This window comes from Salmo salar, chromosome ssa02, assembly GCF_905237065.1.
Source record: "Salmo salar chromosome ssa02, Ssal_v3.1, whole genome shotgun sequence".
Taxonomy (NCBI): Eukaryota; Metazoa; Chordata; class Actinopteri; order Salmoniformes; family Salmonidae; genus Salmo; species Salmo salar.
This window is the reverse complement of record NC_059443.1, coordinates 26,332,102-26,353,343: the sequence shown is the minus strand read 5'-3', so window position 1 is coordinate 26,353,343 and position 21,242 is coordinate 26,332,102. Positions and strand designations below refer to the sequence as shown.

The 21,242-nt window shown below is 47.9% G+C and overlaps 1 protein-coding gene across 1 annotated transcript in view; it reads left to right on the top strand.

The window, feature by feature from the left end:
* The first annotated feature begins 1,596 nt into the window (after positions 1 to 1,596).
* LOC106577653 (IgGFc-binding protein) overlaps positions 1,597 to 21,242 on the top strand; it is a 28,253-nt gene continuing 8,607 nt past the window's right edge. The window contains 33 exon segments of the mRNA XM_045712850.1: positions 1,597 to 1,931; positions 2,103 to 2,173; positions 3,894 to 5,120; positions 5,328 to 5,668; positions 5,828 to 6,359; positions 6,452 to 7,056; positions 7,219 to 7,789; positions 7,946 to 8,283; positions 8,635 to 9,178; positions 9,340 to 9,536; positions 9,764 to 9,902; positions 10,050 to 10,375; positions 10,535 to 11,066; positions 11,159 to 11,607; positions 11,667 to 11,762; positions 11,925 to 12,495; positions 12,652 to 13,250; positions 13,342 to 13,885; positions 14,047 to 14,243; positions 14,471 to 14,609; positions 14,756 to 15,081; positions 15,200 to 15,236; positions 15,239 to 15,772; positions 15,865 to 16,469; positions 16,632 to 17,202; positions 17,359 to 17,957; positions 18,049 to 18,592; positions 18,754 to 18,950; positions 19,178 to 19,316; positions 19,463 to 19,788; positions 19,907 to 19,943; positions 19,946 to 20,479; positions 20,572 to 21,176. Of these exon segments, the coding sequence (XP_045568806.1) occupies positions 1,597 to 1,931; positions 2,103 to 2,173; positions 3,894 to 5,120; positions 5,328 to 5,668; positions 5,828 to 6,359; positions 6,452 to 7,056; positions 7,219 to 7,789; positions 7,946 to 8,283; positions 8,635 to 9,178; positions 9,340 to 9,536; positions 9,764 to 9,902; positions 10,050 to 10,375; positions 10,535 to 11,066; positions 11,159 to 11,607; positions 11,667 to 11,762; positions 11,925 to 12,495; positions 12,652 to 13,250; positions 13,342 to 13,885; positions 14,047 to 14,243; positions 14,471 to 14,609; positions 14,756 to 15,081; positions 15,200 to 15,236; positions 15,239 to 15,772; positions 15,865 to 16,469; positions 16,632 to 17,202; positions 17,359 to 17,957; positions 18,049 to 18,592; positions 18,754 to 18,950; positions 19,178 to 19,316; positions 19,463 to 19,788; positions 19,907 to 19,943; positions 19,946 to 20,479; positions 20,572 to 21,176 (13,407 nt within the window).

The window sequence follows — 21,242 nt, the reverse complement described above, 5'->3', positions numbered from 1 at the left end:
CTGGGGACCAGGCTGGGGCCAATCCATCACCGCTTTGACCTTCCTGGGATCCATCTGTACACTCCATGCAGTGATGATGTAACCCAGAAAGGGGATGGTGAAGTGATGGAATTTGCGCTTCTCTGCTTTTACAAAAAGCTGGTTCTCCAGGAGGCGTTGGAGAACCTGTTGGACGTAGAGCATGTGTTCTTGGGTGGAGCGGGAGAAGATGAGGATGTCATCGAGGTAGATGAAGACGAACCGGTTCAACATGTTGCGGAAAACATCATTAACCAGAGCCTGGAACATAGCAGGGGCGTTGGTAAGGCCAAATGGCATGACCAGATACTCGTAGTGACCGCTGGCCGTGTTGAAGTCTTCCACTCGTCCCCTTCCCGTATCTGCACCAGGTGGTAGGCATTCCGTAGGTCCAGCTTGGAGAACACGGTGGCCCCCTGGAGCGGCTCGAAGGCCAAGGAGATGAGGGGTAGCGGGTAGCGGTTCTTCACCGTGATGTCGTTGACAACCCTGCACCAGTAGGGGAGGCAGAAGGACGGATGAACCCTGCATCTAGGGAGTCTTCAATGTAGGTCTCCATAGCCTTTGTCTCCGGACCCGACAGAGAGTACAGTCGTCCTCGGGACTGAGTGGTGCCTGGGAGAAGGTCAATCCCACAGCCATATGGTCGGTGCGATGGAAGCAAAGTGGCCAGGGCCTTTCTGAACACCTCCCGGAGGTCCTGGTACACCGCAGGAATGGCGGAGAGGTCCGGGGCAACTTCCGAGCCCTCAGGAAGACGTCCCGGGGCAGGCTGCGCTGACTTCAGGCAATGGGCGTGGCAGAATGGGCTCCAGCCCATGATAGCACCAGCAGACCAGTCAATGAGGGGATTGGGTCGCTGGAGCCAGGAGAATCCCAATACCACTGGAACCTGAGGAAACTTAATGAGCAGGAATTGGATAGTCTCACTGTGGTTCCCTGACACAAGTAGGTTGATGGGGGTGGTATTGTGGCCTGTAGAGTGCCCGTCCAGTGCTCTAACGTCCATGGAAATGGAGAGGGCAGCGTGGGGATGCCCAGCTCGGATGCCAGGGTAGAGTCCAAAAAACTCTCATCGGCCCCAGAGTCGATGAGTACCCGGAGAGATTTCGACTGGTTCCCCCACAGCAGGATGGCATGGAAAGGGCTTTGAGTATGGGGAGAGGAAAAGTTCTCCATAAGGCCCACCAGAGTACTCACTCCTTCTTGATGAGTGTGTTTTTTTAATGGGCAGGTAGCTACGAAATGTCCCGTAGCTCCACAATATGGACAGCTCTGTGTGTTGAGTCGGTGTATGCGCTCAGCCGGAGTCAATCTCGCCCTGCCCAGGTGCCTAGACTCCGAAAGAGGCGAGTCGGCAGCCCTCGGTGATTCCCGAGAGAACTCAGGTGACGTTGGGTTTACTCAGACATGTAGAATTTGGGGGTCTCCGGGATTCTTCGGTGGCGAGGTGGGAATCGAGGATGACAGGTCACAGGATGGTCAAGGCTATGAGGGAGTCAAGGTGCATGGGCAGCTCCCGGGCTGCAAGCTCATCTTTGACCACCTCCGATAATCCGTGAAGGAACATGTCGAACAATGCTTGCGGGTTCCAGGCACTCTCAGCCGCCAATGTGCGAAAATCCACTGCATAGTCTGCCACACTACAAGACTCTTGACATAGCTGGAGCAGCTTACGAGCAGCCTCACTCCTGGACAATGGAGAATCAAAAACCTTCCGAATCTCCTCTAGACTGTTGCTCCCACACCACCATAGCCCAAGTGAGTGCGCTCCCAGACGTTAGCGATATGATGGACGCTATCCTCGAGTGGTCCGAGGGGAACGAGGAAAGGCTGCAGTTCGAAAACGAGGGAGCACTGGGAGAGAAAAGCCTGGCAGGTTCCGGAAAATCCAGCGTAGTTCTCCGGAGGAGGTAAGCAGGGTTCGCGGGATACTGAGGTAGGCTGGGAGATTACGGGTGTGACCAGTGGAATTGCTCCAGCAAAGTATCGATTGCCTGGTCATGGCATTCTGCCAGGGTATGGAGTCCCATTATAAGACATTGCAGTAACTCCTCGTGTCGTCCAATGGTGGCTCCTTGCAGGGAGAAGGTATTGTGGAGCTGGTCTGAGTCTGCCGGGTCGGTTATGGCCAGTTGGTACTATCACGTTTCAGGTAAGATCCAGATGCAGACATTGTCGAAGAAACAAACGTTTATTACTAGCACAGGGGCAAGCAAACGACAGGTCAAGGGCAGACAGAGGTCAGTAATCCAGACAGGGTGCAAAAGATCCAGAACGGCAGACAGTCTCAGGGTCAGGGCAGACAGAAAGGTCAAAACCGTGAAAACTAGAAAACAGGAACTAGAACAGACAGGATCAAGGGGAAAAAACGCTGGTAGGTTTCACGAAACAAAACAAACTGGCAACAAACAACACAGGTATAAATACACTGGGGATAACAGGGAAGATGGGTGACCCCTGCAGGGGAGTGGAGACAAAGACAGGTGAAACAGATCAGGGTGTGTGCGACCCAAGTAGACGCTGTGAGTCGAGAAGCAGGTGCAGGTGAAACATTTAATAAAACAAGAAACATGAAATGAGACAGCATAACTGTGGTGATAAGGCATGAACACAGGAACAATGCCAGGTAATGGAGACCAGGTGAGTATCCTAATGATCTGCAGGTGCACATAATGATGGATGCCAGGTGTGCGTAATGACGGATCCCAGGATCAGTGGTTAGTATACTGGCAACTTCAAACGCCGGAGGGGAGGAGTGGGAGTAGACGTGACAAAGCCTATGTAAATGTTTTGGTTAGATGGAAACTAAAGACGCGAAGTTGTAAATATATGCATTACAGTCATATATACACTATGAGGACTTAATTAGTACGGTAATTCAATATTTTGTCAAGGATGTGTTATTTTTATCCATCCTCTTCACAATATAAAACACCCTCTCATCCCTCCCTGTCTGTTATATCCTTCATGGTCCCACCAACAGGTAAAGTATGGACATCAGATCAGTCTTTTGCATTAGAAATATTGGTGAATAGTATCAGTTGAAGACCAAATTATTACGGAGATGAAAGTAAATTGAAATAAACTATTTCCTGTCTTTGTAGATGCATGTACAATGTATTAATGCATAGTAATCACATTATTTTTGTGGATGTAATTTATTGATGGATATAAATTAATGAAAGTAAATGCCTTTAATATTAATTACATATGTCTTCTCTCCTGTCAGTAGCTACTCTATAATCTAATCTAAACAAAACTGATTTTGTTTTTACATCCATTTTCCATTTTTTCCATATCATTTGTTGACTGTGCATTTTGGTTTCCAGCCATGGGGCCAACTTTCTTGCTTTGTGTGGCTGTCACCCTATTCATAGGTAAGAATCACAGTTTACCTTTCAATATTCCATGTCATGTAATCACTGACAGAATTGAACAAGTTGATCATTTGTTATTATCTAACATTATGGGGAAACAAATACAGTACCGTAGCTTGGCAAATGAAATCTTTCTAGCCTCCTCTAATTAGATAGTACATTTATGTTGTTTGTTCTGCAGGGCACACTATATAGACATGTAATACTGGTTATACAGCTATGCAGGTGGAAGTGACAGCATGTGTATTGTTATGTTCACAAACATTTGTATACGGTCATGTCATTCCAGAAAAAACTTATTATTTTGTGCCTTACTAAACTGACACTTGACAGTCAGTGAATTCAGCAAGAGCAGTCGGAGCAAGACAATTGTACTGTATTTAATTAAGCTATAGTATATGTTTCATTATTAAACTGATATTACATTAGTCAAATGGTTGCGAAAATAATGCAGGTGCTCATCTGTAAAATTGTCTTTCTTCCTTTATGTTTTAGTGGTCAGCGGATCATGCCCAGTGGGGCGGGAGTTCATTACTGCCTTTATGCCTAACTATTTGCAGAGCTACCATGATGATCAGAGTCTTCAACTGGCCATAACCACACAGGATTTTCCAGCCATTGTTCAAATTCAGGTCAATGCAATCGGCTTCTCGACCTCAGTGAAAATAGAGAAACAGAACACCAAATGGATCGGCATACCTGGAACCGCTGAAATTGGGGGTCCAGGAGCTTCCACCAAAACAGTGCAGGTCACCTCCAACTCTGACATCTCGGTGGTGGCCTTCAACTACAAGTTCTCGACCGGAGACAGCAGTGTGGTCTTCCCGACTGACCAGCTGGGCACTGACTATGTGGCATTCACCCCTGTACAGGGTCCAAGCAACATGCACAAGCTTATGTCTATTGTCAACGGCAAAGAGCCCAACAAGATCACAATCATCCCTGTCTCCAACATGAATCTCAGTGGCGTGGATTCCTGGAAGCAAAGACAGGCGGTGATTGTTACCATGGACCCATACCAGGTCAACCTCTACCAAAGCTACACCACTTTCACTGGGACCAGGGTAAAAGCCAAGCACCCTGTGGCAGTCCTGGGAGGACATGAGTGTGTTGCAGATGGAGGCCGCTGCAATCACGTCTACGAACAACTGCTACCAGTACAGAGCCTCTCCACCAATTACCTGGTTCCTTCCATGCACATGACCCAATCAACAGACTTTGTCAACATTGTGGCCTCAGAGGACAACACTCTAGTGAAGATCTTTGAGGGAAAGGTATCCACTGCTAAACAGCTGAATGAGGGGCAGGCGTATGTGGTTTCTGTCCAACCCAAAAATCCACTGATCATCAAAAGTGATAAGAAGGTCATGGTGATGTACTTCAGCAACAACAAGCCCTACGATCCATTCCTCACCAACATCCTCCCAATGTCTGATCTAGCCAATGAGTGGTCGGTGGACACGCAGAGCAAATTCGAGAGCACGTTGGTCATTGTCTCCGAGGGGGAAGGGATCAAAACCGTTAAAGTCTGTGAAAAAAATAACTGTGTGAAATCTCTCCAATGGACATCATTCAACTCAGACCCTAAGTACATGTGGGTAAATATTCCATTGGGAGAGCAGCAACAGCATTTCTCCATCAAAGGCGACTCCCTCATGGCTGTTTACGTTTATGGTGGCATGCCAAGAGACGGCTACGCTACAACAGGAGTATGTTCCAAAGGTACGCTGTTTAATAGACACATCCACTTAAATGGCCTATCAACTGCTCCTCAATACCTCCCCTGTTAAAGAGTACAACTCTTTAACAACCCAATGCAACTCAACACATTGCAATTCTACGCAACACAATAAAACAAATCGCAACACAAAAAAATGCACTGCATGAAAACTAGTGTTAGTCTTGAATGTTACTTCTGTACTCCCTCAGGCACTGCACCACCCACTCCACCCCCAGACACCTGTGAGAACGTCAAATGCAGAGAAAAGGAAGAATGTACAAAGGGGGTTTGTGCCCACATCTCCAAAGCAATCTGCAGGGCCGTGGGCGACCCCCACTACCTCACCTTTGATGGGGAGCGATTTGACTTCCAGGGCACCTGCTCTTATGTCATGGCCACGGTTGTTAAATCTGAACCTGGCCTCATCCCGTTCACTGTCCTGACCAAGAACAACCACAGAGGGAACAACAGGGTGTCTTTCGTAAGGAAAGTCTCAGTCACGGTCTATGGGCTGACTGTTGTGATCAGCACGCATAAAGGGAAGGTTGAGGTAAGTAACAAGAGACCAGAGGGAAATGATCAGGATTGGGGTTGGTTCCATGGTAAATTTGGTCAATCCAGGAGGTGAACTGAGTGGTTTTTCCATATGCTTATTGATCTTTTCTTAGGTGAATGGTGAGAATGTCTACCTGCCTGTGACCCTAGCCAGGGGAACCTAACGGTGGTGTATAGTGGCAGCTATGCTGTTCTGAAGACAAACTTTGGCCTGAAGGTTATGTACGACTGGAACATGAAGTTCTACGTCACTGTCCCCAGCAGCTACTTCCGCACCCTGGGTGGGCTCTGTGGGAACTACAACGGGGATCGCAATGACGAGTTCACTAACCCCAAAGGTAACAAGGAACCCACAGTGGTGAAGTTTGCCCAGAGCTGGAGAACTGAAGACGGCGACTTGTTCTGTCATGATGACTGCCAAGGGGAATGTCCTAGCTGCACTCCGGCTCTCCAACAGAAATACAAGGAAGAGAAGTTATGTGGTCTCTTGGCCAAAAAAGATGGCCCATTCGCCAGCTGCCACAAGGTCCTGGACCCAGGCATGTTCATGGACAACTGTGTCTATGACATCTGCATCAATAAAGGCATCTATCAGTTCCTCTGTGAGAACATGAAAAGCTACAATGATGCCTGCTTGGCCGAGGGGGTCAAAATTAGCCCTGAGTGGAGGACAATCACTGGATGCTGTGAGTTTTCCTCTTTCCAGACATTTCATGCAGATTTTTAGATTGCACTTTTCACTATTATTTAAATCTATTTTCTCATTTCACATTTGCAGCATTGGAATGTCCATCAAACAGCTACTACGAGGCATGTGGCACAGCTTGCCCAGCCTCTTGTTCAGATCTAGATGCCGAAGCAAAGTGCAAGGAACCCTGTGTGGAGACCTGTCAATGCAACAAGGGCTTTGTCCTCAGTGGAGACAAATGCGTCTCCAAGGAGAGCTGTGGCTGCTCTTATGAAGGACGATACTACCCGTCTGGAATGAAGTTCTGGGAAGATGACAAATGCACAAAGCAGTGTGAATGCAATCCAGGAACAGCCAAGGTTGAATGCAAAGCAACAGCATGCAAGAAGTCAGAGATGTGTGGCCAGCAGAGTGGTAAGAGAGATTGCTACCCAACATCTTATGCCACTTGCCAAGGTTCAGGCGACCCCCACTACCGCACGTTTGATGGCAAGAGGTTCGACTTCCAGGGAACGTGTACTTACGTTCTCTCCAAATTGGTCAGCAAAGATGACAAGTCTCTGGCGCCTTTTGAGGTGCTTGTAAAGAATCAGAATAGGGGGAGGAACACGGCAGTGTCTTACACAAAGACAGTCACCGTCATTGTCTTCAAAAACATCATCACCATGAGTAGGGACAACCCTGGCAAAGTATTGGTAAGCTACCTTAAAATGTTATCCATTCCAAATGAATGACACAATTGCATTCCGGGTTTACTTGGTCAATGAGCTTTTATGATTATACTACTTAATGAAAGAGGAAATATCAGGACAGTATCGTCCTTCGTGTTTCATTAACGTTTCTTTCTCTCTTCCCAGGTCAACAACCAGTATGTGAACTTGCCATTTGATGTAGAAGATGGCCAACTGTCCATCTTCCGCAGTGGGTATTTCGGGGTGGTGAAGACCAAATTTGGCCTGACACTGAAGTTCAACTGGAACAGCCACGTCTCCCTAACCCTCCCCAGCTCCTACTCAGACCTCATCGGAGGGCTCTGCGGAAACTGGAACGGCCAACGGAACGACGACCTCCTCAAACCAGACAAGAGCCCTGCCAACTCCTCAACAGTATTTGGGGACAGCTGGAAAGTGGGGAACGACCCTGGCTGCTCCAGCGACTGCAACGGCAAGAAGTGCCCCACCTGTGACCACAGCCTGATGCTTGATTACCAAACAGGGAAGTACTGCGGCAGGATCACAGACAAAAACGGTCCGTTCAAGCACTGCCACGCCAAGGTGGACCCCACAGAGTACTATGAGGACTGTGTGTTTGATATGTGTCTGTACCGTGGCCATGCCTCTGCCCTCTGTAACGCCCTCAGCACCTACACCACTGCCTGCCAGGATGCCCCTGCCAAGGTGGAACAGTGGAGGTCGGACAGCTTCTGTCGTAAGTAGTGCACAGACACACCTCATCAGATGTGTATTTCTAACAACAACTGTAACAATTATGGTCATTACAATAAGTCAGAAGTGGCTTGTCTAGCTAACAGCTCCTGGTTCCGACATTATTAAATTCTATCATGTTTGACCTAATGTGTTGTAGCATCTTCCTGCAAGGCCAAGAGCCACTATGAGGTGTGTGCCTCAGGCTGCCCCCAGACCTGCAGCAGCCTCAATGAGCCTGAGAGCTGTGAGAACTCCCTGTGCACCGAGGGCTGTGTCTGTGACGACGGCTTCATACTGAGCGACAGTGAGTGTGTGCCACTGGCTGAATGTGGCTGCGTTCACCAAGGCCAATACTACCAGATGGGCCAGGTGTTCTTCCCCAACGGCCAGTGCAAAGAGCGCTGTGTGTGTAAAAAGGATGGACACATGGAGTGTAATGTGAAGTTTGCCTGCGGTCCCAATGAGAAGTGCCAGGTCCAAGACGGGTGCAGGCTTGTATACCCATGAGCACGGGCACTTGCCATGTGAGCGGGGCCAGGAGATTCCACTCGTTCGATGGCAACTGCTTCAGCCTACACGGGGACTGTGTGTACAAAATGTCGGAGGTTGTGGAGAAAGACGGATCGATGGCTCCATTTGTTGTGTCAGTGCAGCAGTTGACCAAGATGGATGATGCAATGGTCACCAGGAGGGTTGAAATACAGGCCTACAAATACAAGATATCTATGTCTCCCAGAGTTATATGGGAAATAACGGTAGTTTTCTGTCTTGATCTACTCATTTCAGTATTAAAAAGCAACACTTGATTCGAAAAACGGATGTTTTCAATCTTTCCTCCTTTCACAGGTGGATGACGTTGCAACAAATCTCCCACTGTCACTCGGAGATGGAAAGGTCAGGGCCTACCAGAACGGCATTAACATCATCGTGGTAACAGACTTTGGCTTGATGGTGACCTACGACACCGTTGCTGGCGCCATCATACAGCTTCCATCCACTTACAAAGGTGTTACCGGTGGTCTCTGTGGCAACTATAATGACAAGAAGGAGGATGACTTCCTGCTGCCCAGTGGGCTGCAGGAGTCGTCTGTGGAGAAGTTTGCAGCGGGGTGGTTAGTGGTTCAGGAAGGGGTCAAATGTCAGACAGGATGTGACGGTGGCTTGAAGTGTCCTCCCACCAGTGGACCCCCGCCGGCTTGTAGCATCATAAAGTCAACCAAGGGTCCATTTGCCCAATGCCATGCTGTTGTGCCACCACAAGAGCACTTTGAGGAGTGCATGAAGGAGGGAGAGGGTGGAGATGCCCTGTGCCGCCACTTACAGACCTATGTGACTTTCTGTCAGGCATCCGGTGGCCTTGTCAGCAGCTGGAGATCTGACCAGTTTTGTCGTGAGTGAATTTTGATATTGAAAGTTAATTGACCTTATCCTGGTTTATCTTAGTGTGCAATATTTTTCTGACCTAATGCTCTGCTGAAAAACAATTGAAGCTGAAGCTGATTTAAGTTTTTTGATAACATGCATCTCCTCCCATTTCCATCTGTCCTCTAGCTCTGACGTGTCCAGCTAACAGTCACTATGAGTTGTGTGCCGACACCTGTTCTTCCACCTGTGACTCTCTCAGTGAGTCTCCCAAATGCCCACTATGCCAGGAGGGCTGCCAGTGTGACGACGGCTTTGTGTTTGATGGTGGCAAGTGTGTCCACCTGGAGAACTGTGGCTGTGTGGTTGATGGACACTATTACAAGGTGATTACTGATTTATTGACAATAAATTGCCATTTCATATCCCAAAAATGCAATAATATCCTAAAGTCATTTTTACAATTATAGGCCTATATCTGTTCTACGCTAAATGCAAATATATATAATCAATCTCTATCCTTGGTAAATATTTATTGTTTACAATCATCCTATGGTTTCCACCATAGTATAAACACTCAATGATATCACTGATATGTTTTGCTGGTTTTCAGTCTGGCCAGTCTGTGATGCTTGGCAACTGTTCTGAGACCTGCAGCTGTGCAGCAGGAGTGTTCACCTGCAAGAACTCACAGTGCAAAGAGGGTCAGAAATGTGGGTTGAAGAATGGAGTCATGGACTGTTACAGCACAGGTAAAAAAACATTAATAATAATGCAACCCAACAGATATGGCTTTGTGTTAGTACATTTCGATGTGGAATTTTGGACTTTGTTGATGTTTCTATTTTGATATTGCAATGAGCAAGCTATGTTAACATCTCTAATACCCATTTTGTCAGACCCCTGTGAGGACACTGAGTGCCGTGAGAAGGAAAACTGTGTGGTGAAGAACAATAAGGCGGTATGTGTGGCCCAGTCCAAGGCCACCTGCAGGGCTGTGGGCGACCCCCACTACCTCACCTTTGATGGGGAGCGATTTGACTTCCAGGGCACCTGCTCTTATGTCATGGCCACGGTTGTTAAATCTGAACCTGGCCTCATCCCGTTCACTGTCCTGACCAAGAACAACCACAGAGGGAACAACAGGGTGTCTTTCGTAAGGAAAGTCTCAGTCACGGTCTATGGGCTGACTGTTGTGATCAGCACGCATAAAGGGAAGGTTGAGGTAAGTAACAAGAGACCAGAGGGAAATGATCAGGATTGGGGTTGGTTCCATGGTAAATTTGGTCAATCCAGGAGGTGAACTGAGTGGTTTTTCCATATGCTTATTGATCTTTTCTTAGGTGAATGGTGAGAATGTCTACCTGCCTGTGACCCTAGCCAGGGGAACCTAACGGTGGTGTATAGTGGCAGCTATGCTGTTCTGAAGACAAACTTTGGCCTGAAGGTTATGTACGACTGGAACATGAAGTTCTACGTCACTGTCCCCAGCAGCTACTTCCGCACCCTGGGTGGGCTCTGTGGGAACTACAACGGGGATCGCAATGACGAGTTCACTAACCCCAAAGGTAACAAGGAACCCACAGTGGTGAAGTTTGCCCAGAGCTGGAGAACTGAAGACGGCGACTTGTTCTGTCATGATGACTGCCAAGGGGAATGTCCTAGCTGCACTCCGGCTCTCCAACAGAAATACAAGGAAGAGAAGTTATGTGGTCTCTTGGCCAAAAAAGATGGCCCATTCGCCAGCTGCCACAAGGTCCTGGACCCAGGCATGTTCATGGACAACTGTGTCTATGACATCTGCATCAATAAAGGCATCTATCAGTTCCTCTGTGAGAACATGAAAAGCTACAATGATGCCTGCTTGGCCGAGGGGGTCAAAATTAGCCCTGAGTGGAGGACAATCACTGGATGCTGTGAGTTTTCCTCTTTCCAGACATTTCATGCAGATTTTTAGATTGCACTTTTCACTATTATTTAAATCTATTTTCTCATTTCACATTTGCAGCACTGGAATGTCCGTCAAACAGCTACTACGAGGCATGTGGCACAGCTTGCCCTGCCTCTTGTTCAGATCTAGATGCCGAAGCAAAGTGCAAGGAACCCTGTGTGGAGACCTGTCAATGCAACAAGGGCTTTGTCCTCAGTGGAGACAAATGCGTCTCCAAGGAGAGCTGTGGCTGCTCTTATGAAGGACGATACTACCCGTCTGGAATGAAGTTCTGGGAAGATGACAAATGCACAAAGCAGTGTGAATGCAATCCAGGAACAGCCAAGGTTGAATGCAAAGCAACAGCATGCAAGAAGTCAGAGATGTGTGGCCAGCAGAGTGGTAAGAGAGATTGCTACCCAACATCTTATGCCACTTGCCAAGGTTCAGGCGACCCCCACTACCGCACGTTTGATGGCAAGAGGTTCGACTTCCAGGGAACGTGTACTTACGTTCTCTCCAAATTGGTCAGCAAAGATGACAAGTCTCTGGCGCCTTTTGAGGTGCTTGTAAAGAATCAGAATAGGGGAGGAACACGGCAGTGTCTTACACAAAGACAGTCACCGTCATTGTCTTCAAAAACATCATCACCATGAGTAGGGACAACCCTGGCAAAGTATTGGTAAGCTACCTTAAAATGTTATCCATTCCAAATGAATGACACAATTGCATTCCGGGTTTACTTGGTCAATGAGCTTTTATGATTATACTACTTAATGAAAGAGGAAATATCAGGACAGTATCGTCCTTCGTGTTTCATTAACGTTTCTTTCTCTCTTCCCAGGTCAACAACCAGTATGTGAACTTGCCATTTGATGTAGAAGATGGCCAACTGTCCATCTTCCGCAGTGGGTATTTCGGGGTGGTGAAGACCAAATTTGGCCTGACACTGAAGTTCAACTGGAACAGCCACGTCTCCCTAACCCTCCCCAGCTCCTACTCAGACCTCATCGGAGGGCTCTGCGGAAACTGGAACGGCCAACGGAACGACGACCTCCTCAAACCAGACAAGAGCCCTGCCAACTCCTCAACAGTATTTGGGGACAGCTGGAAAGTGGGGAACGACCCTGGCTGCTCCAGCGACTGCAACGGCAAGAAGTGCCCCACCTGTGACCACAGCCTGATGCTTGATTACCAAACAGGGAAGTACTGCGGCAGGATCACAGACAAAAACGGTCCGTTCAAGCACTGCCACGCCAAGGTGGACCCCACAGAGTACTATGAGGACTGTGTGTTTGATATGTGTCTGTACCGTGGCCATGCCTCTGCCCTCTGTAACGCCCTCAGCACCTACACCACTGCCTGCCAGGATGCCCCTGCCAAGGTGGAACAGTGGAGGTCGGACAGCTTCTGTCGTAAGTAGTGCACAGACACACCTCATCAGATGTGTATTTCTAACAACAACTGTAACAATTATGGTCATTACAATAAGTCAGAAGTGGCTTGTCTAGCTAACAGCTCCTGGTTCCGACATTATTAAATTCTATCATGTTTGACCTAATGTGTTGTAGCATCTTCCTGCAAGGCCAACAGCCACTATGAGGTGTGTGCCTCAGGCTGCCCCCAGACCTGCAGCAGCCTCGATGAGCCTGAGAGCTGTGAGAACTCCCTGTGCACCGAGGGCTGTGTCTGTGACGACGGCTTCATACTGAGCGACAGTGAGTGTGTGCCACTGGCTGAATGTGGCTGCGTTCACCAAGGCCAATACTACCAGATGGGCCAGGTGTTCTTCCCCAACGGCCAGTGCAAAGAGCGCTGTGTGTGTAAAAAGGATGGACACATGGAGTGTAATGTGAAGTTTGCCTGCGGTCCCAATGAGAAGTGCCAGGTCCAAGACGGGGTGCAGGCTTGTATACCCATGAGCACGGGCACTTGCCATGTGAGCGGGGCCAGGAGATTCCACTCGTTCGATGGCAACTGCTTCAGCCTACACGGGGACTGTGTGTACAAAATGTCGGAGGTTGTGGAGAAAGACGGATCGATGGCTCCATTTGTTGTGTCAGTGCAGCAGTTGACCAAGATGGATGATGCAATGGTCACCAGGAGGGTTGAAATACAGGCCTACAAATACAAGATATCTATGTCTCCCAGAGTTATATGGGAAATAACGGTAGTTTTCTGTCTTGATCTACTCATTTCAGTATTAAAAAGCAACACTTGATTCGAAAAACGGATGTTTTCAATCTTTCCTCCTTTCACAGGTGGATGACGTTGCAACAAATCTCCCACTGTCACTCGGAGATGGAAAGGTCAGGGCCTACCAGAACGGCATTAACATCATCGTGGTAACAGACTTTGGCTTGATGGTGACCTACGACACCGTTGCTGGCGCCATCATACAGCTTCCATCCACTTACAAAGGTGTTACCGGTGGTCTCTGTGGCAACTATAATGACAAGAAGGAGGATGACTTCCTGCTGCCCAGTGGGCTGCAGGAGTCGTCTGTGGAGCAGTTTGCAGCGGGGTGGTTAGTGGTTCAGGAAGGGGTCAAATGTCAGACAGGATGTGACGGTGGCTTGAAGTGTCCTCCCACCAGTGGACCCCCGCCGGCTTGTAGCATCATAAAGTCAACCAAGGGTCCATTTGCCCAATGCCATGCTGTTGTGCCACCACAAGAGCACTTTGAGGAGTGCATGAAGGAGGGAGAGGGTGGAGATGCCCTGTGCCGCCACTTACAGACCTATGTGACTTTCTGTCAGGCATCCGGTGGCCTTGTCAGCAGCTGGAGATCTGACCAGTTTTGTCGTGAGTGAATTTTGATATTGAAAGTTAATTGACCTTATCCTGGTTTATCTTAGTGTGCAATATTTTTCTGACCTAATGCTCTGCTGAAAAACAATTGAAGCTGAAGCTGATTTAAGTTTTTTGATAACATGCATCTCCTCCCATTTCCATCTGTCCTCTAGCTCTGACGTGTCCAGCTAACAGTCACTATGAGTTGTGTGCCGACACCTGTTCTTCCACCTGTGACTCTCTCAGTGAGTCTCCCAAATGCCCACTATGCCAGGAGGGCTGCCAGTGTGACGACGGCTTTGTGTTTGATGGTGGCAAGTGTGTCCACCTGGAGAACTGTGGCTGTGTGGTTGATGGACACTATTACAAGGTGATTACTGATTTATTGACAATAAATTGCCATTTCATATCCCAAAAATGCAATAATATCCTAAAGTCATTTTTACAATTATAGGCCTATATCTGTTCTACGCTAAATGCAAATATATATAATCAATCTCTATCCTTGGTAAATATTTATTGTTTACAATCATCCTATGGTTTCCACCATAGTATAAACACTCAATGATATCACTGATATGTTTTGCTGGTTTTCAGTCTGGCCAGTCTGTGATGCTTGGCAACTGTTCTGAGACCTGCAGCTGTGCAGCAGGAGTGTTCACCTGCAAGAACTCACAGTGCAAAGAGGGTCAGAAATGTGGGTTGAAGAATGGAGTCATGGACTGTTACAGCACAGGTAAAAAACATTAATAATAATGCAACCCAACAGATATGGCTTTGTGTTAGTACATTTGGATGTGGAATTTTGGACTTTGTTGATGTTTCTATTTTGATATTGCAATGAGCAAGCTATGTTAACATCTCTAATACCCATTTTGTCAGACCCCTGTGAGGACACTGAGTGCCGTGAGAAGGAAAACTGTGTGGTGAAGAACAATAAGGCGGTATGTGTGGCCCAGTCCAAGGCCACCTGCAGGGCTGTGGGCGACCCCCACTACCTCACCTTTGATGGGGAGCGATTTGACTTCCAGGGCACCTGCTCTTATGTCATGGCCACGGTTGTTAAATCTGAACCTGGCCTCATCCCGTTCACTGTCCTGACCAAGAACAACCACAGAGGGAACAACAGGGTGTCTTTCGTAAGGAAAGTCTCAGTCACGGTCTATGGGCTGACTGTTGTGATCAGCACGCATAAAGGGAAGGTTGAGGTAAGTAACAAGAGACCAGAGGGAAATGATCAGGATTGGGGTTGGTTCCATGGTAAATTTGGTCAATCCAGGAGGTGAACTGAGTGGTTTTTCCATATGCTTATTGATCTTTTCTTAGGTGAATGGTGAGAATGTCTACCTGCCTGTGACCCTAGCCAGGGGAACCTAACGGTGGTGTATAGTGGCAGCTATGCTGTTCTGAAGACAAACTTTGGCCTGAAGGTTATGTACGACTGGAACATGAAGTTCTACGTCACTGTCCCCAGCAGCTACTTCCGCACCCTGGGTGGGCTCTGTGGGAACTACAACGGGGATCGCAATGACGAGTTCACTAACCCCAAAGGTAACAAGGAACCCACAGTGGTGAAGTTTGCCCAGAGCTGGAGAACTGAAGACGGCGACTTGTTCTGTCATGATGACTGCCAAGGGGAATGTCCTAGCTGCACTCCGGCTCTCCAACAGAAATACAAGGAAGAGAAGTTATGTGGTCTCTTGGCCAAAAAAGATGGCCCATTCGCCAGCTGCCACAAGGTCCTGGACCCAGGCATGTTCATGGACAACTGTGTCTATGACATCTGCATCAATAAAGGCATCTATCAGTTCCTCTGTGAGAACATGAAAAGCTACAATGATGCCTGCTTGGCCGAGGGGGTCAAAATTAGCCCTGAGTGGAGGACAATCACTGGATGCTGTGAGTTTTCCTCTTTCCAGACATTTCATGCAGATTTTTAGATTGCACTTTTCACTATTATTTAAATCTATTTTCTCATTTCACATTTGCAGCACTGGAATGTCCGTCAAACAGCTACTACGAGGCATGTGGCACAGCTTGCCCTGCCTCTTGTTCAGATCTAGATGCCGAAGCAAAGTGCAAGGAACCCTGTGTGGAGACCTGTCAATGCAACAAGGGCTTTGTCCTCAGTGGAGACAAATGCGTCTCCAAGGAGAGCTGTGGCTGCTCTTATGAAGGACGATACTACCCGTCTGGAATGAAGTTCTGGGAAGATGACAAATGCACAAAGCAGTGTGAATGCAATCCAGGAACAGCCAAGGTTGAATGCAAAGCAACAGCATGCAAGAAGTCAGAGATGTGTGGCCAGCAGAGTGGTAAGAGAGATTGCTACCCAACATCTTATGCCACTTGCCAAGGTTCAGGCGACCCCCACTACCGCACGTTTGATGGCAAGAGGTTCGACTTCCAGGGAACGTGTACTTACGTTCTCTCCAAATTGGTCAGCAAAGATGACAAGTCTCTGGCGCCTTTTGAGGTGCTTGTAAAGAATCAGAATAGGGGGAGGAACACGGCAGTGTCTTACACAAAGACAGTCACCGTCATTGTCTTCAAAAACATCATCACCATGAGTAGGGACAACCCTGGCAAAGTATTGGTAAGCTACCTTAAAATGTTATCCATTCCAAATGAATGACACAATTGCATTCCGGGTTTACTTGGTCAATGAGCTTTTATGATTATACTACTTAATGAAAGAGGAAATATCAGGACAGTATCGTCCTTCGTGTTTCATTAACGTTTCTTTCTCTCTTCCCAGGTCAACAACCAGTATGTGAACTTGCCATTTGATGTAGAAGATGGCCAACTGTCCATCTTCCGCAGTGGGTATTTCGGGGTGGTGAAGACCAAATTTGGCCTGACACTGAAGTTCAACTGGAACAGCCACGTCTCCCTAACCCTCCCCAGCTCCTACTCAGACCTCATCGGAGGGCTCTGCGGAAACTGGAACGGCCAACGGAACGACGACCTCCTCAAACCAGACAAGAGCCCTGCCAACTCCTCAACAGTATTTGGGGACAGCTGGAAAGTGGGGAACGACCCTGGCTGCTCCAGCGACTGCAACGGCAAGAAGTGCCCCACCTGTGACCACAGCCTGATGCTTGATTACCAAACAGGGAAGTACTGCGGCAGGATCACAGACAAAAACGGTCCGTTCAAGCACTGCCACGCCAAGGTGGACCCCACAGAGTACTATGAGGACTGTGTGTTTGATATGTGTCTGTACCGTGGCCATGCCTCTGCCCTCTGTAACGCCCTCAGCACCTACACCACTGCCTGCCAGGATGCCCCTGCCAAGGTGGAACAGTGGAGGTCGGACAGCTTCTGTCGTAAGTAGTGCACAGACACACCTCATCAGATGTGTATTTCTAACAACAACTGTAACAATTATGGTCATTACAATAAGTCAGAAGTGGCTTGTCTAGCTAACAGCTCCTGGTTCCGACATTATTAAATTCTATCATGTTTGACCTAATGTGTTGTAGCATCTTCCTGCAAGGCCAAGAGCCACTATGAGGTGTGTGCCTCAGGCTGCCCCCAGACCTGCAGCAGCCTCAATGAGCCTGAGAGCTGTGAGAACTCCCTGTGCACCGAGGGCTGTGTCTGTGACGACGGCTTCATACTGAGCGACAGTGAGTGTGTGCCACTGGCTGAATGTGGCTGCGTTCACCAAGGCCAATACTACCAGATGGGCCAGGTGTTCTTCCCCAACGGCCAGTGCAAAGAGCGCTGTGTGTGTAAAAAGGATGGACACATGGAGTGTAATGTGAAGTTTGCCTGCGGTCCCAATGAGAAGTGCCAGGTCCAAGACGGGGTGCAGGCTTGTATACCCATGAGCACGGGCACCTGCCATGTGAGCGGGGCCAGGAGATTCCACTCGTTCGATGGCAACTGCTTCAGCCTACACGGGGACTGTGTGTACAAAATGTCGGAGGTTGTGGAGAAAGACGGATCGATGGCTCCATTTGTTGTGTCAGTGCAGCAGTTGACCAAGATGGATGATGCAATGGTCACCAGGAGGGTTGAAATACAGGCCTACAAATACAAGATATCTATGTCTCCCAGAGTTATATGGGAAATAACGGTAGTTTTCTGTCTTGATCTACTCATTTCAGTATTAAAAAGCAACACTTGATTCGAAAAACGGATGTTTTCAATCTTTCCTCCTTTCACAGGTGGATGACGTTGCAACAAATCTCCCACTGTCACTCGGAGATGGAAAGGTCAGGGCCTACCAGAACGGCATTAACATCATCGTGGTAACAGACTTTGGCTTGATGGTGACCTACGACACCGTTGCTGGCGCCATCATACAGCTTCCATCCACTTACAAAGGTGTTACCGGTGGTCTCTGTGGCAACTATAATGACAAGAAGGAGGATGACTTCCTGCTGCCCAGTGGGCTGCAGGAGTCGTCTGTGGAGCAGTTTGCAGCGGGGTGGTTAGTGGTTCAGGAAGGGGTCAAATGTCAGACAGGATGTGACGGTGGCTTGAAGTGTCCTCCCACCAGTGGACCCCCGCCGGCTTGTAGCATCATAAAGTCAACCAAGGGTCCATTTGCCCAATGCCATGCTGTTGTGCCACCACAAGAGCACTTTGAGGAGTGCATGAAGGAGGGAGAGGGTGGAGATGCCCTGTGCCGCCACTTACAGACCTATGTGACTTTCTGTCAGGCATCCGGTGGCCTTGTCAGCAGCTGGAGATCTGACCAGTTTTGTCGTGAGTGAATTTTGATATTGAAAGTTAATTGACCTTATCCTGGTTTATCTTAGTGTGCAATATTTTTCTGACCTAATGCTCTGCTGAAAAACAATTGAAGCTGAAGCTGATTTAAGTTTTTTGATAACATGCATCTCCTCCCATTTCCATCTGTCCTCTAGCTCTGACGTGTCCAGCTAACAGTCACTATGAGTTGTGTGCCGACACCTGTTCTTCCACCTGTGACTCTCTCAGTGAGTCTCCCAAATGCCCACTATGCCAGGAGGGCTGCCAGTGTGACGACGGCTTTGTGTTTGATGGTGGCAAGTGTGTCCACCTGGAGAACTGTGGCTGTGTGGTTGATGGACACTATTACAAGGTGATTACTGATTTATTGACAATAAATTGCCATTTCATATCCCAAAAATGCAATAATATCCTAAAGTCATTTTTACAATTATAGGCCTATATCTGTTCTACGCTAAATGCAAATATATATAATCAATCTCTATCCTTGGTAAATATTTATTGTTTACAATCATCCTATGGTTTCCACCATAGTATAAACACTCAATGATATCACTGATATGTTTTGCTGGTTTTCAGTCTGGCCAGTCTGTGATGCTTGGCAACTGTTCTGAGACCTGCAGCTGTGCAGCAGGAGTGTTCACCTGCAAGAACTCACAGTGCAAAGAGGGTCAGAAATGTGGGTTGAAGAATGGAGTCATGGACTGTTACAGCACAGGTAAAAAACATTAATAATAATGCAACCCAACAGATATGGCTTTGTGTTAGTACATTTCGATGTGGAATTTTGGACTTTGTTGATGTTTCTATTTTGATATTGCAATGAGCAAGCTATGTTAACATCTCTAATACCCATTTTGTCAGACCCCTGTGAGGACACTGAGTGCCGTGAGAAGGAAAACTGTGTGGTGAAGAACAATAAGGCGGTATGTGTGGCCCAGTCCAAGGCCACCTGCAGGGCTGTGGGCGACCCCCACTACCTCACCTTTGATGGGGAGCGATTTGACTTCCAGGGCACCTGCTCTTATGTCATGGCCACGGTTGTTAAATCTGAACCTGGCCTCATCCCGTTCACTGTCCTGACCAAGAACAACCACAGAGGGAACAACAGGGTGTCTTTCGTAAGGAAAGTCTCAGTCACGGTCTATGGGCTGACTGTTGTGATCAGCACGCATAAAGGGAAGGTTGAGGTAAGTAACAAGAGACCAGAGGGAAATGATCAGGATTGGGGTTGGTTCCATGGTAAATTTGGTCAATCCAGGAGGTGAACTGAGTGGTTTTTCCATATGCTTATTGATCTTTTCTTAGGTGAATGGTGAGAATGTCTACCTGCCTGTGACCCTAGCCAGGGGAACCTAACGGTGGTGTATAGTGGCAGCTATGCTGTTCTGAAGACAAACTTTGGCCTGAAGGTTATGTACGACTGGAACATGAAGTTCTACGTCACTGTCCCCAGCAGCTACTTCCGCACCCTGGGTGGGCTCTGTGGGAACTACAACGGGGATCGCAATGACGAGTTCACTAACCCCAAAGGTAACAAGGAACCCACAGTGATGAAGTTTGCCCAGAGCTGGAGAACTGAAGACGGCGACTTGTTCTGTCATGATGACTGCCAAGGGGAATGTCCTAGCTGCACTCCGGCTCTCCAACAGAAATACAAGGAAGAGAAGTTATGTGGTCTCTTGGCCAAAAAAGATGGCCCATTCGCCAGCTGCCACAAGGTCCTGGACCCAGGCATGTTCATGGACAACTGTGTCTATGACATCTGCATCAATAAAGGCATCTATCAGTTCCTCTGTGAGAACATGAAAAGCTACAATGATGCCTGCTTGGCCGAGGGGGTCAAAATTAGCCCTGAGTGGAGGACAATCACTGGATGCTGTGAGTTTTCCTCTTTCCAGACATTTCATGCAGATTTTTAGATTGCACTTTTCACTATTATTTAAATCTATTTTCTCATTTCACATTTGCAGCACTGGAATGTCCGTCAAACAGCTACTACGAGGCATGTGGCACAGCTTGCCCTGCCTCTTGTTCAGATCTAGATGCCGAAGCAAAGTGCAAGGAACCCTGTGTGGAGACCTGTCAATGCAACAAGGGCTTTGTCCTCAGTGGAGACAAATGCGTCTCCAAGGAGAGCTGTGGCTGCTCTTATGAAGGACGATACTACCCGTCTGGAATGAAGTTCTGGGAAGATGACAAATGCACAAAGCAGTGTGAATGCAATCCAGGAACAGCCAAGGTTGAATGCAAAGCAACAGCATGCAAGAAGTCAGAGATGTGTGGCCAGCAGAGTGGTAAGAGAGATTGCTACCCAACATCTTATGCCACTTGCCAAGGTTCAGGCGACCCCCACTACCGCACGTTTGATGGCAAGAGGTTCGACTTCCAGGGAACGTGTACTTACGTTCTCTCCAAATTGGTCAGCAAAGATGACAAGTCTCTGGCGCCTTTTGAGGTGCTTGTAAAGAATCAGAATAGGGGGAGGAACACGGCAGTGTCTTACACAAAGACAGTCACCGTCATTGTCTTCAAAAACATCATCACCATGAGTAGGGACAACCCTGGCAAAGTATTGGTAAGCTACCTTAAAATGTTATCCATTCCAAATGAATGACACAATTGCATTCCGGGTTTACTTGGT